General features: G+C 46.4%; 1 protein-coding gene across 1 annotated transcript in view; it reads right to left on the reverse strand.

The window, feature by feature from the left end:
• LOC141236912 (kazal-type serine protease inhibitor domain-containing protein 1-like) overlaps nucleotides 1-14,337 on the reverse strand; it is a 134,165-nt gene that overhangs the window by 32,482 nt on the left and 87,346 nt on the right. The window contains exon 3 of the mRNA XM_073668301.1: nucleotides 10,015-10,162. Within this exon, the coding sequence (XP_073524402.1) occupies nucleotides 10,015-10,162 (148 nt within the window). The remainder of the gene's footprint in view (nucleotides 1-10,014; nucleotides 10,163-14,337) is intronic.

Genomic DNA, 14,337 nt, shown 5'->3' on the forward strand with positions numbered 1-14,337 from the left:
TGCTGATGCGGTTCAGTGGTCTTCTGAGGCCATTGAAGCTTTTGTGTATCTCAAGGAGAGGTTCACCTCTGCTCCCATCCTTATGCAGCCTGATGTTACTAGGCCGTTTTTGGTTGAGGTTGATGCTTCCTCTGTGGGGGTTGGCGCAGTATTGTCTCAGGATAACGGGGATGGATTACATCCCTGTGCCTTTTTTTCAAAAAAATTTTCGGAGACTGAACTGAATTACGATATTGGTAATCGGGAATTATTGGCTATTAAACTCGCATTTGAACACTGGCGCCACTTCTTGGAAGGTGCGGAATTTCCCGTTCAGGTTCTTACGGATCATAAAAATCTGATATATCTTGATGCTGCCAAGCGCCTGAATGCCCGTCAGGCTAGGTGGGCACTGTTTTTCTCGCGGTTTAATTTCTCCGTTACTTACATCCCTGGTACTAAGAATGTTAAGGCGGATGCCTTGTCTCGCAGTTTTTCTCCCATAGTCGGTGCTGAGAAAGAGGAGAACATTTTACAAGAAGGTGTTGTGATAGCTGCTTTAGACTCCGTTTTGGAAGATGAGATTCTTAAAGCTCAGGAGAATGCCCCATCTAACACTCCTCATGGGAGGTTGTTTGTGCCTGGGACCTTTAGGAGAGATTTGTTTGTTGAGTGTCACGAATCTCGGTTGGCAGGTCATCCCGGAATCTCTGAGACCAAGAGACTGGTGCGTCGCAGTTTTTGGTGGCCTGGATGGCAGAAGGAAGTCATTAAGTGGGTGCGCCAATGTACTATATGTGCTAGATCTAAGTCCTCACATACTCCTGCTGCGGGGTTGCTTTGTCCTTTGGAGGTTCCCAGTGCTCCTTGGACACATTTGGCTATGGACTTTATAACTGACCTTCCCCCCTCTGAGGGTTTTACTGTCATCTGGGTGGTCGTGGACCGTTTTAGCAAGATGTGTCACTTGGTTCCCTTCGTCAAACTGCCCTGCGCTAAAACTCTCGCTAAGACCTTTGTCAAAGAAATTGTCAGACTTCATGGCGTTCCTACTGACATTGTTTCTGATAGGGGTCCTCAGTTCGTGGCTCGTTTTTGGCGTGCCTTTTGTGACAGGTTGGGAATTCATTTGTCGTTTTCGTCCGGATATCATCCTGAATCTAATGGCCAGACAGAAAGGAAAAACCAGGATGTTGAGCAGTTCTTGCGTTGTTTTGTGGCAGACAATCAAGAGGGGTGGTCTGAGTTTCTGCCACTTGCCGAATTTGCTCTGAACAATCATACATCTTCTTCTGCTGGTTGTTCGCCTTTTTTTTGTTGTTCGGGGAGACATCCGTCGTTTGGGTCGTTCTCCAAGTTGGGATCTGCCGTGCCTGAGGAGGAGAATTTTTCCGGTGATTTGGAAAGAGTTTGGACGGATGTTCGTGGTAATCTTCAGGAGGCCAACAGAAAATCTAAAGACTACTTTGATAGGAAACGACAGGAGGTTTTGTTCGCTGTTGGTGACATGGTTTGGTTGTCCTCTAGGAATCTGCGGTTGAGGATTCCTTCTAAGAAATTGGGTCCCAAGTTTGTAGGGCCCTTTAAGGTGCTTCAGGTTGTCAACCAATCTGCTGTTAGGTTGGAGGTTCCTACCTCCTGGAGAATTAATCCGGTCTTTCATGTCTCTCTGTTAAAAAAAGCTGTTGTGTCGGATGGTGACGCCTCTGCCTCTGTTCCTCCGGTGGTGGAGGACGGGGAACATGAAATTTCTCGCATCCTTGACTCTAGACGGTATAGAGGTAGTTTGCAGTATCTTGTGGCCTGGAAAGGTTTCGGACCCGAGGATAACTCTTGGGTGAGGTCAGATGATGTTTCCGCGTCCAGACTTATCAGAGCGTTTCACAGGAGATTTCCTGATAAGCCTGGTCCTAGGGGATCCGGAGGATCCTCTTAGAAGGGGGGGTACTGTTAGAACCTTGCTGTTAGGTTTTTTTTTCCTTTGCTGGTCACATGACCTTGTTGGCCTATTTAGTCCTGCTCCGCCCTTCTGGCTTTGCTGGACTTCATTGTATATCTACTTTCTAGCTAGCCTGTGCTCTGTATCTATCTCTGTTAGTTTGCTTGGTCTACGGACCTCTATGTTCTATCTATTTTGTTTGTTCGTCTGTCTGCTACTATTTCTGTTAGGAGGTGTCCCATATTCCTCCCAGTCCTTAGTACTTGTAGGGATTCCCTCCCCACATCTATAGGTCTCCGTACAGACTAGATTAGGACTTTAGCAGGTCTGATCGCAGGATCAGGTTCCCTGTTACATCGTAGGGATTCAGCTGAGTCCTATAGTAGGGACAGATCTCCTCTCTTTCCTTAGCTTTGGTAGCAGAACATAACAGCAACACCCACATAATTTTTTTGATGGGTGTTTATGATGCCCGTAAAAAAAATTTTTTATACCGTATGTTCATGTATACCCCCCAGGGGTACATGTATGTCAGCCCATACACTTAGTGCATGGACATTACAAGTATAGGAGACCCACTCCTTTCTAATGGGAACATTTTTTTATGAGGCCCTCCTCCACGTCTTTTCCAAGGTGCATTGGAGTGCCTCCCAATTTTTGGCAGCCCTTGCATTCACTGCATAGGCCAACACTATTGGAGACCCACTTCCTAATACTGGGAAAAATTTTTCATGAGGCCCTCTATGTCTCTTCCAAGGGGCATTGGAGTGCCTCAAAATTTTTGACAGCCCTTGCATTCACTGCATAGGCCAACACTATGGGAGACCCACTTCCTAATAATGGGAACTTTGTTTTCAGGAGGCCCTCTGACCTCCACGTCTTTTCCAAGGGGCATTGGAGTGCCTCCCAATTTTAGGCAGCCCTTGCATTCACTGCATAGGCAAACACAGTGGGAGACCCACTTCCTAATAATGGGAACATTGTTTTCAGGAGGCCCTTTGACCTCCATGTCTCTTCCAAGGAGCATTGGAGTGCCTCTAATTTTTTGGCAACCCTTGCATTCACTGCATAGGCAAACACAATGTGAGACCCACTTCCTAATAATGGGAACATTTTTTTTCAGGAGGCCCTCCTCTACGTCTCTTCCAAGGGGCATTGGCGTAGGTCCAAATTTTTGGCAGCCCTTGCATTCATTGCATAGGCAAACAGTATGGGAGACCCACTTCCTAATAATGGGAACATTGTTTTCAGGAGGCCCTCCTCTAAGTCTCTTCAAAGGGGTATTGGGGTGCGTCAAAATTTTCAAATGGGTATTGGGGTGCGTCCAAATTTTGGGCAGATCTGCCATTCACTGCATACGCAATAACAGTATAGGAGACCCACTCTTTAGTAATGGGAACAACAAAGCATAGCCGTCTGATGGCTCTCTAAGAATAGGGAGGGCCGACTGCTGGCCCTTTAAGAATAGTAAAGGCCGCCTGATGGCCCTATAAAAATAGGCTTTGTGACTTTCAGAGTCCCTCCATCATAAATTATACAGGATGTGTCTGATGATGTCACGCACCACATGGCCAGATAAGGTTGTAAAATGTTAAAATGACATTTCCCGGTGAATGCATTTGTCTTGGTTGAAAGCAATGCATTTGTCTTGGTTGAAAGCAATACAAAAGTGCAAAAACGCATCAAAAACGCTACGTGTGAACATAGCCCAAGGTGTGGAGGGGTATTTTTGGTTTTGGTTATTTATTTTGCCTTATATACAAGTCATTACCCTGGAAAGGAACTTCCTTAACATATTTCCCAGGAAAATCCATTTTGTTTTTGTATGTTTTATTGTGAGTCCGTAAAAGTGGCGTAATACTCTGACAACATTGTTGACAACAGTGACCTGGGAGTCAGAAATTCTTCCAGGGGTCTTCCCCATCCTGTCCCCATGTCATTTGAGCACTGTTCCCATGGATTTGGGCAATTTTTAGGCCTCTGCAGACCGCCAGGGGAAGCCGCCTGAAAAATGCTTGACTTTCCCAAAGACTTACATTGGGCTCGTTGCTCAAGTCGAGTAGACGAGCATCCCAATTTGCTCGACCCAAGCATCGAGCACCCGAGCATTTTAGTGCTCTCTCATCACTAGTACCGAGACATTTTTGATAAAAATCTGCTGCCAACTACCATGATGATGGAGATGAAACAAGGGTGAACATTTCAATAAGACAATGATCACAAACACACGGCCAAGGAAACTCTCAACTGGTGACAGATCAGCCGATCACCAGACCTGAATCCAAGAGTAAATGTATGGAAGGAACTAAAGCTCAAAGTTCATAGGAGACCATGGAAGTTTCAGGATGTGAAGAGCGTTTGTGTGGAAGAATGGGCCAAAATCCCACCTGAGCAATGCCTGCAACTGGTTTCTCCATGCAGAAGGCGTCTCGAAGCTTCATCACCAACAAACGCTTTTGTACGAAGTATTAAAAACATTTCAGTAACGTGGTCAATACTTTACCTTGTGTCATTTCTCATTATTACACATCACGGTACTACAATATAATTTTTTATTGTACCTCATTATTACACATAATTTATGGACATCTATGGTGATTTCTTTGCCTGTGTGGATTGGATGGGGTTGTTACTGACATCAGCACCTTTTAGAAATAGAATTACTTGGAAAATTGGAGATGCTTTAAATAATTATTTCTCCCACTGTGTATATAATAAGTGTGTGTGTATATTATTAGCACTGCCAGGTAAGCTAGGGTTAAGTTGTGGCTCTGCAGGCTCTGATTAGTGCACCTGGCTTGCTCTACATATAACTAGGCTAGATGATCACCTTAGTCAGCTGGGAGGAAGCTGACCAGAGTAGTGGTGGAGCTAAATAGAGAGACAAGCCAGAATCCCTCTCTGAGAAGAGACTGCACAGGCTGTGTGCACCAAACTGCAAGTATCAGTGTTTGCTATGGATGATGGCTGTTTTGTTTGACCGGATTGGGACCAGCTCAGCCATGTATGAGTAACCAGAGTCTCTGTTGTTTAGTTAGTGCCTGGAGAAGGCTAGGGATTTGTTTTGGTGCTGTTCAACCTGTTCAAATAAACGACACATTGATTTGACAAAAGAATCCAGTGTCTATGTAAATGCTACCTAATGTCTTCCAGAGAGAGTGAATCCTTACAATTGGTGGAGAATGCGGGTATGAAGTCCCAGAAAGCCTAGGCGATTGCAGCATTGCAAACACAGTCTGAAAGCATGGAGGAACTTGTTAAGCAATTAGTTCATGGGCAGCAGAAGCAGCAGCAGACCCAACAAGAGACTAACAAACTCCTGAACCAGCAGCTTCAGCAGCAGATGGTTCTCCTGGCAAAAACTGTCCGGGAAAGGGAGATGTGAAGGTAACTGGGTGAAGTGAACAGTACAAAAGACTTTACAGAAGATGACTCTGGAGGAAGACATTGAGGCTTTCCTGACTGTATTTGAGAGGGTGGCGGATGGGGAAAAACTGCCCCCAGAGCAATGGGCTCCTAGCTCCATACTTTACTGGGGAACTTGCCCTGCAGGATGCCAAGGAGCATGACAATATAAAGGCGGACATTATGACGCATTTGAGCATTACCCTGGCAGTCCAGGCACAAGGGGTGCACCTCTGGTTTGCGACCAGAATGGTGACCGGTCTGCAAACCATGTCCTACGAGGAACGGTTGCAGGATTTGGGAATGTTTAGCTGCAAAAAAGAAGACTGAGAGGAGACTTAATAGCTGTCTACAAATATTTCAAGGGCTGTCACATTGTAGAAGGATCATCTTTATTCTCATTTGCACAAGGAAAGACTAGAAGCAATGGGATGAAACTAAATGGGAGGAGACACAGATTAGATATTAGAAAAAACTTTTTGACAGTTAGGGTGATTAATGAGTGGAACAGGCGGCCACGAGAGGTGGTGAGTTCCCCTTCAATGGACGTCTTCAAACAGAGGCTGGACAGACATCTGTCTGAGATGATCTAGTGACTCCTGCTTTGAGCAGGGGGTGGACACGAGGACCCAGGAGGTCCCTTCCAACTCTACCATTCTATGATTCTGGCGCTACCAAAGTGACAAACCTCCCCGGTCCCAGATGTTTGACCTGTTACACATGGTGCAAAAAATGGTTGCAGCCCAAGATGTGCTGTCTGGCAAGGATGTAGAAAAAGTGGTAGTGGACCGATTTATCCACTCACTACTGAAAACCGTGCAAAGCTGAGTTGCCTAAGGAGATCCCCAGTATGGAGACGTCCCTGTGAGCCTAGTGGAAAGATACTTGGTCATTTAGAACTCCTTGAGCAATCAAGGGAGCCTGGGAGGCCAAAATAAAGGGGCGCACAAAGACCCAGGAGGAGTCAGAGTCGGGTTCAAACTCTACATCTCGTTCCATTGTCTGTTGGAGGTGTCGAGTCTCGGGTCATATATCAGCCAATTGTGCCTTGACTTCAGAGCTAATGGACTGCAATGTAGGCCGGTACTACTCCTACTTTGCATACAATGCCTGCAGTGCTGTTTTTCATCCTGGCAAGGGGCCTCAGGAATGCCAGGTGACTGAACGGTGCCCAAGTGACTGGACTCCTGGACTCAGGGAGTTTGGAGATCCTGGTAAGGTCTACACTTCCGCAAGTGCTAGTCCCTAAGAAAGGGGTGGGGTAAGGTGTATTCATGGAGACGCTAAGAACTATCCCATGGCTCAGGTCGACATACGCACAGACTATGGTTCTGTGTCACACCAAGTGGGCATGGTCAAGGACTTGTTGCATGCTATTGTTATCAGTCAAGATTTCCCTTTGCTCTGGGACTTATGGGCTAAAGCTGTAGCACCCAGTAGTCTCGTATGTCGCCAGGAATCTAGCCAGTACACTCACTGTACTGGCTAGAAAGGAGTATGGGGAAGCATCCCCTGAAGCCAATGTCCCTGACCAGGAGGAGTCTCGGGACAACTATGGGACTGTCCAGCAAAGTGAAAAGAGTACCTTCTCAAGGCCCAAGAGAAAAATCCAGGGGGTATAATAGTTCGGCTCGAGTGAGACAATTTAAGCCTGGAGATCGGGTATATGTGTTAGTGCCCACTGGAGACAACAAGTTATTTTCCTAGTGGCAGGGACCCAGTAAGGTGGTGGGAGAGGATAGCTATAAAGTACACCGACCAGGGATAAGGAAGCCTTTCCCATATATTATGGCAACCTATTAAAAACCTAGAAGGATAGAAACCCCTTACTTGTTAGCCTAGTTAGAAGCCAACGTTCCGGATGCCGAAGTAGCAGGAAATTTTTCAACTTTCCAAAGACAACACGGACGGAAATTGGTACCCAACAATGGAGGCAGTGTTACTAGGTCACACTCGTGTCCTCAAACATGACCTCCCTCTCGAGTCAATTCATGGCCTTGTAGAATTCATGATGCCCACCTGGAGATAGTCTCAGAGAAGGCAATACAGAACTGGCCACGCCCCCTCTAAAAATCTCTTTTTATTAAAGTGGCCCCCTGTAGGCACGGTGAGATGACAGATTGTGCTCAGCCCTCAGCAATGGGTAGAGAGGGAGGGTATGTAGCACTGCCAGGTAGGCTAGGGTTAAAATGGTGCTGTCATTCCAGCACACTGTATCTCCAAGCACTGATCATGTGCTCTAGGTCAGAACTGGCTTTTACCAGATACAGTGGTCAGTTATGAATATTGGGGTTTGCATTTATCCCATATTTCTGGGACATATATTTTCAGTGTCATAGCAAAGGGATGAACATAACGCATTCACTCACATCACCGTAAGGCCATTCTTACCCCTCCAACTTAATATTGGCTTGATGGATGATGCTATCCATGCCATGTTTCATCTCTATAGAAAGGTAAAATCGTGACAGGAAACATGACGACAATATCTCCCGCCTGGGACTCCTCGGCTCCAGGTTTTTCTGGGCCCCGGGCGAAAGAGTCTCAGTGGCCCCTTTAACACATACACGATTCATGATGCACAGATACCGCAGAGAAATATATATATATATATATATAGTACAATGCAAAGATTTCACTTCTTACATTACATGAGCGATATCTATTGTAAATTCTATAATAGCTCCGAAACCAGTGAATCGCTCCACACAGTATACTGGCCCCCATAAAATGCTCAATACAGGATCCTGGCCCCCATATAACGCTCCATACAGGATACTGGCCCCCACATAACGCTCCATACGGAATACTGGCCCCTATATAACGCTCCATACGGGATACTGGCCCCCATATAACGCTCCATACAGAATACTGGCCCCCACATAATGCTCCATACGGAATACTGGCCCCTATATAACGCTCCATACGGGATACTGGCCCCCATATAACGCTCCATACAGGATACTGGCCCCCATACAATGCTCCATGCAGGCTGTTCCCCCCTCATAATTCCCTATGCAGGCTGTTCCCCCCTTATAATGCCCCATGCAGGCTGTTCCCCCCCTTATATTGCCCCATGCAGAATGTCACCCCCCATATAATGCCCCATGCAGGATGTCTCCCCCCCATATAATGCCCTATGCAGGATTTCACCCCCATATAATGCCCCATGCAGGATGTCACCCCCCATATAATGCCCCATGCAGTATGTCACCCCCATATAATGCCCCATGCAGGATGTCCCCCCCTCATATAATGCCCATGCAGGATTTCACCCCCCACAATGCCCCATGCAGGATGTCACCTCCCATATAATGCCCCATGCAGGATGTCACCCCCCTCATATAATGCCCCATGCAGGATGTCACCCCCCTCATATAATGCCCCATGCAGGATGTCACCCCCCTCATATAATGCCTCATGCAGGATGTCACCCCCCTCACACCCCCCATATAATGCCCCATGCCTCCATACATAAAAAAAAAATGAAATACTCATCTCAGTCCTCCTCACCTGCTGCCGCTGCTCAGGGCCGGACTCCAGCGTCGCCGGCATCTTACCGCTCTGCGCTGCTTGTGATGGCTCAGAGGAGGGCGCGGTGGAAAGACGTCACAGGGAGCGCACAGCAGGAAGACAGCGGATCTGCGGAGGCTGCCGGGGCCCTGAGCAAGCAGGGGGGAGGAGGGCGCTGGCACCGGCACCGCTTTCCTCCGCTCACGGATCCCGACATAGTGTGCGCCCCCCCCCGCCTGCTCAGGGCCCTGGCACTTGCCCGGGTGCTGTTGTCGGCCCTGTGCCTAGGGGCGAAGATATTTTGTAAATTGTGGATCTCATAATCTCTTAACAGACCCAGAACATCCCACATCCAACCCCCACATGAGCTCACCAAGGGGAGGTGTGTGGGTGTAACCTTGATCTCATAAAGAGCAGAGTTTGGGTGTCAGTCTTGGTCATTCTGGAAGACATAGTTTGCTGTGACAGGATCCATGTTCCTAATTGGAGCGCTGCCCTCCATAAAGGCCATTCCTGCCACATCAGGTTTAGTAATTCTCGTTCGCTATTCCTTTTTATTATATATTATTGTATATGTTGTATTGTTTGTTCCCATCTTATATCATCACGTATATTTTTATAAACACCGCCTATCCCTCTGGATTTTATATAAAATGTAATATCTCTGTTCCATTTGCTCTGTAAACCGCACCCCTGAAGCCATACACTACCTGTAACGGGGGTCCAATCGCCTGTATAAACTATTGGTGGTGGCAGCTAAAGGTTCTTTCTCTTATTGTGGCGCTGGCAGTGACCATACTCAGGTATATATATATATTCCATGCACTGGAGTTGGAGGTGTATATACCATACGCTCACTATTAGTTCCCCAATATCTGGCCTAGTAGTGGAAGCAGCCGCGGCCTTGTCCATCACTCGTCAGTCAATTGCGTAATTGTCCTGACGATTGGAGGCAGCGGAGTTGCCAAACATATGGCAGCGGTGGAATCTGCGAGATCTCCCTGGTGTCATCTGTGACAGCCCTGATTCACAATTCATACGGTTGTTATGAGGGACACAGACACCGTGCTGGTAGATGTGGTAATTCAGCGTGGGCAGCTGTACTACAGAGCCCCCCGTCCACCAATTAGGGAGGACAATGCTCCACTGTGGACGATGGAGGTGTGTAAATATCTTACCTTGTGAAATGACGGTCAGTTGCGCTGAGCTGGACACTTCTCCATACACGTTCCACGCCCGGCAGGTGTACACGCCAGCGTCCCTTTGTTTCACCTGATGAATTTGCAGCCAGCCAGTTACCTGATGGCGCAGAGGCCCTCCACGAGACTGTGTCCGAAAAGAGACATGGAGCATGAGGGGCGAGGTCATAGAAAAGAGACATGGAGCATCAGGGGTGAGGTCATAGAAAAGAGACATGGAGCATGAGGGGCGAGGTCATAGAAAAGAGACATGGAGCATCAGGGGTGAGGTCATAGAAAAGAGACATGGAGCATGAGGGGTGAGGTCATATGGAGCCGTATGTCATAGGGTGGAAATAGCATTAGACATTACATACACTGATGTATACACCTTATATACAATGGTCAGGACGGGTGCACATACTCTCTATACTGAGGGGTAACATAGTAACAGGTTGAACAAAGACCTCGCTGCATCCGGTTCAACCTTCCTCCCCCAATTGTTCCCCCTATTCTAACACTACACTAACTTACTGTATTATTACCATTGTTATTATTGCTGCACTATTACAAATACAAATGATTTTTTAATTAGTTTTATCTTCTGTATTACTCTTGTGATTCTAATAATGATACTAGTAAAATCCCTCTGCCTAAGTGTATTGATCCAGAAGAAGGAAAGACCCCCGGACACATTCAGCCAATTTACATCACGGCGAAAAGTCCTAGACCCCCGAATCATCCGAATTATAATACTAGTTATGTAATTACTATTACTGTGCTACATGTACAACTATAGGTGTAATATTGTATCTAATGTAACCACAATGTAATGTGTATCGAGGAATCCTCCACCCCAGTATAAAGCTGTTATAGTGTCGGCCTCTGTATAAAGCTGTTATAGTGTCGGCCTCTGTATAAAGCTGTTAGAGTGTCGGCCCCTGTATAATGCTGTTATAGTGTCGGCCCCTGTATAAAGCTGTTATAGCGTCGGCCCTTTTATAAAGCTGTTATAGTGTCGGCCCTGTATAAAGCTGTTATAGTGTCGGCCTCTGCATAAAGCTGTTATAGTGTCGGCCCCTGTATAAAGCTGTTATAGTGTCGGCCCTGTATAAAGCTGTTATAGTGTCGGCCTCTGTATAAAGCTGTTAGAGTGTCGGCCCCTGTATAATGCTGTTATAGTGTCGGCCCCTGTATAAAGCTGTTATAGTGTCGGCCTCTGTATAAAGCTGTTAGAGTGTCGGCCCCTGTATAATGCTGTTATAGTGTCGGCCCCTGTATAAAGCTGTTATTGTGTCGGCCCCTGTATAAAGCTGTTATAGTGTCGGCCCTTGTATAAAGCTGTTATAGTGTCGGCCCTTGTATAAAGCTGTTATTGTGTCGGCCCCTGTATAAAGCTGTTATAGTGTCGGCCCCTGTATAAAGCTGTTATAGCGTCGGCCCTTTTATAAAGCTGTTATAGTGTCGGCCCTGTATAAAGCTGTTATAGTGTCGGCCTCTGTATAAAGCTGTTATAGTGTCGGCCTCTGTATAATGCTGTTATAGTGTCGGCCCCTGTATAAAGCTGTTATAGCGTCGGCCCTTTTATAAAGCTGTTATAGTGTCGGCTCCTGTATAAAGCTGTTATAGTGTCGGCTCCTGTATAAAGCCGTTATAGTGTCGGCCTCTGTATAAAGCTGTTATAGTGTCGGCTCCTGTATAAAGCTGTTATAGTGTCGGCCCCTGTATAAAGCTGTTATAGTGTCGGCCTCTGTATAAAGCTGTTATAGTGTCGGCTCCTGTATAAAGCTGTTATAGTGTCGGCCCCTGTATAAAGCTGTTATAGTGTCGGCCTCTGTATAAAGCTGTTATAGTGTCGGCCTCTGTATAAAGCTGTTATAGTGTCGGCCCCTGTATAATGCTGTTATAGTGTCGGCCCCTGTATAAAGCTGTTATAGCGTCGGCCCCTTTATAAAGCTGTTAGAGTGTCGGCCCCTGTATAAAGCTGTTATAGTGTCGGCCCCTGTATAAAGCTGTTAGAGTGTCGGCCCCTGTATAAAGCTGTTATAGTGTCGGCCCCTGTATAAAGCTGTTAGAGTGTCGGCCCCTGTATAATGTTGTTATAGTGTCGGCCTCTGTATAAAGCTGTTATAGTGTCGGCCTCTGTATAAAGCTGTTATAGTGTCGGCCCCTGTATAAAGCTGTTATAGCGTCGGCCCTTGTATAAAGCTGTTATAGTGTCGGCCCCTGTATAAAGCTGTTATAGTGTCGGCCCCTGTATAAAGCTGTTATAGTGTCGGCCCCTGTATAAAGCTGTTATAGTGTCGTCTCCTGTATAAAGCTGTTATAGTGTCGGCTCCTGTATAAAGCTGTTATAGTGTCGGCCCCTGTATAAAGCTGTTATAGTGTCGGCTCCTGTATAAAGCTGTTATAGTGTCGGCTCCTGTATAAAGCTGTTATAGTGTCGGCCCCTGTATAAAGCTGTTATAGTGTCGGCCCCTGTATGAAGCTGTTGTAGTGTCGGCCCCTGTATAAAGCTGTTATAGTGTCGGCCCCTGTATAAAGCTGTTATAGTGTCGGCCCCTGTATAAAGCTGTTATAGTGTCGGCCCCTGTATAAAGCTGTTATAGTGTCGGCCCCTGTATAAAGCTGTTATAGTGTCGGCCCCTGTATAAAGCTGTTATAGTGTCGGCTCCTGTATAAAGCTGTTATAGTGTCGGCCTCTGTATAAAGCTGTTATAGTGTCGGCCTCTGTATAAAGCTGTTATAGCGTCGGCCCTTGTATAAAGCTGTTATAGTGTCGGCTCCTGTATAAAGCTGTTATAGTGTCGGCCCCTGTATAAAGCTGTTATAGTGTCGGCCCCTGTATAAAGCTGTTATAGTGTCGGCCCCTGTATAAAGCTGTTATAGTGTCGTCTCCTGTATAAAGCTGTTATAGTGTCGGCTCCTGTATAAAGCTGTTATAGTGTCGGCTCCTGTATAAAGCTGTTATAGTGTCGGCCCCTGTATAAAGCCGTTATAGTGTCGGCTCCTGTATAAAGCTGTTATAGTGTCGGCTCCTGTATAAAGCTGTTATAGTGTCGGCCCCTGTATAAAGCCGTTATAGTGTCGGCTCCTGTATAAAGCTGTTATAGTGTCGGCCCCTGTATAAAGCTGTTATAGTGTCGGCTCCTGTATAAAGCTGTTATAGTGTCGGCTCCTGTATAAAGCTGTTATAGTCTCGGCCCCTGTATAAAGCTGTTATAGTGTCGGCTCCTGTATAAAGCTGTTATAGTGTCGGCTCCTGTATAAAGCTGTTATAGTCTCGGCCCCTGTATAAAGCTGTTATAGTGTCGGCTCCTGTATAAAGCTGTTATAGTGTCGGCTCCTGTATAAAGCCGTTATAGTGTCGGCCCCTGTATAAAGCTGTTATAGTGTCGGCCCCTGTATAAAGCCGTTATAGTGTCGGCTCCTGTATAAAGCTGTTATAGTGTCGGCCTCTGTATAAAGCTGTAATAGTGTCGGCCCCTGTATAAAGCTGTTATAGTGTCGGCCCCTGTATAAAGCTGTTATAGTGTCGGCTCCTGTATAAAGCTGTTATAGTGTCGGCCCCTGTATAAAGCTGTTATAGTGTCGGCCTCTGTATAAAGCTGTTAGAGTGTCGGCCCCTGTATAATGCTGTTATAGTGTCGGCCCCTGTATAAAGCTGTTATAGCGTCGGCCCTTGTATAAAGCTGTTATAGTGTCGGCCCCTGTATAAAGCCGTTATAGTGTCGGCCCCTGTATAAAGCTGTTATAGTGTCGGCTCCTGTATAAAGCTGTTATAGTGTCGTCTCCTGTATAAAGCTGTTATAGTGTCGGCCCCTGTATAAAGCTGTTATAGTGTCGGCCCCTGTATAAAGCTGTTATAGTGTCGGCCCCTGTATAAAGCTGTTATAGTGTCGGCCCCTGTATAAAGCTGTTATAGTGTCGGCCCCTGTATAAAGCTGTTATAGTGTCGGCTCCTGTATAAAGCTGTTATAGTGTCGGCTCCTGTATAAAGCTGTTATAGTGTCGGCCCCTGTATAAAGCTGTTATAGTGTCGGCCCCTGTATAAAGCTGTTATAGTGTCAGCCCCTGTATAAAGCCGTTATAGTGTCAGCCCCTGTATAAAGCTGTTATAGTGTCGGCCTCTGTATAAAGCTGTTATAGTGTCGGCCCCTGTATAAAGCTGTTATAGTGTCGGCCCTGTATAAAGCTGTTATAGTGTCGACCCCTGTATAAAGCTGTTATAGTGTCGGCTCCTGTATAAAGCTGTTATAGTGTCAACCCCTGTATAAAGCTGTTATAGTGTCGGCCCCTGTATAAAGCTGTTATAGTGTCGGC

Source organism: Phyllobates terribilis, unplaced genomic scaffold (genome assembly GCF_046119375.1).
Source record: "Phyllobates terribilis strain yellow unplaced genomic scaffold, ASM4611937v1 Scaffold_1__5_contigs__length_1240528914, whole genome shotgun sequence".
Lineage (NCBI taxonomy): Eukaryota > Metazoa > Chordata > Amphibia > Anura > Dendrobatidae > Phyllobates > Phyllobates terribilis.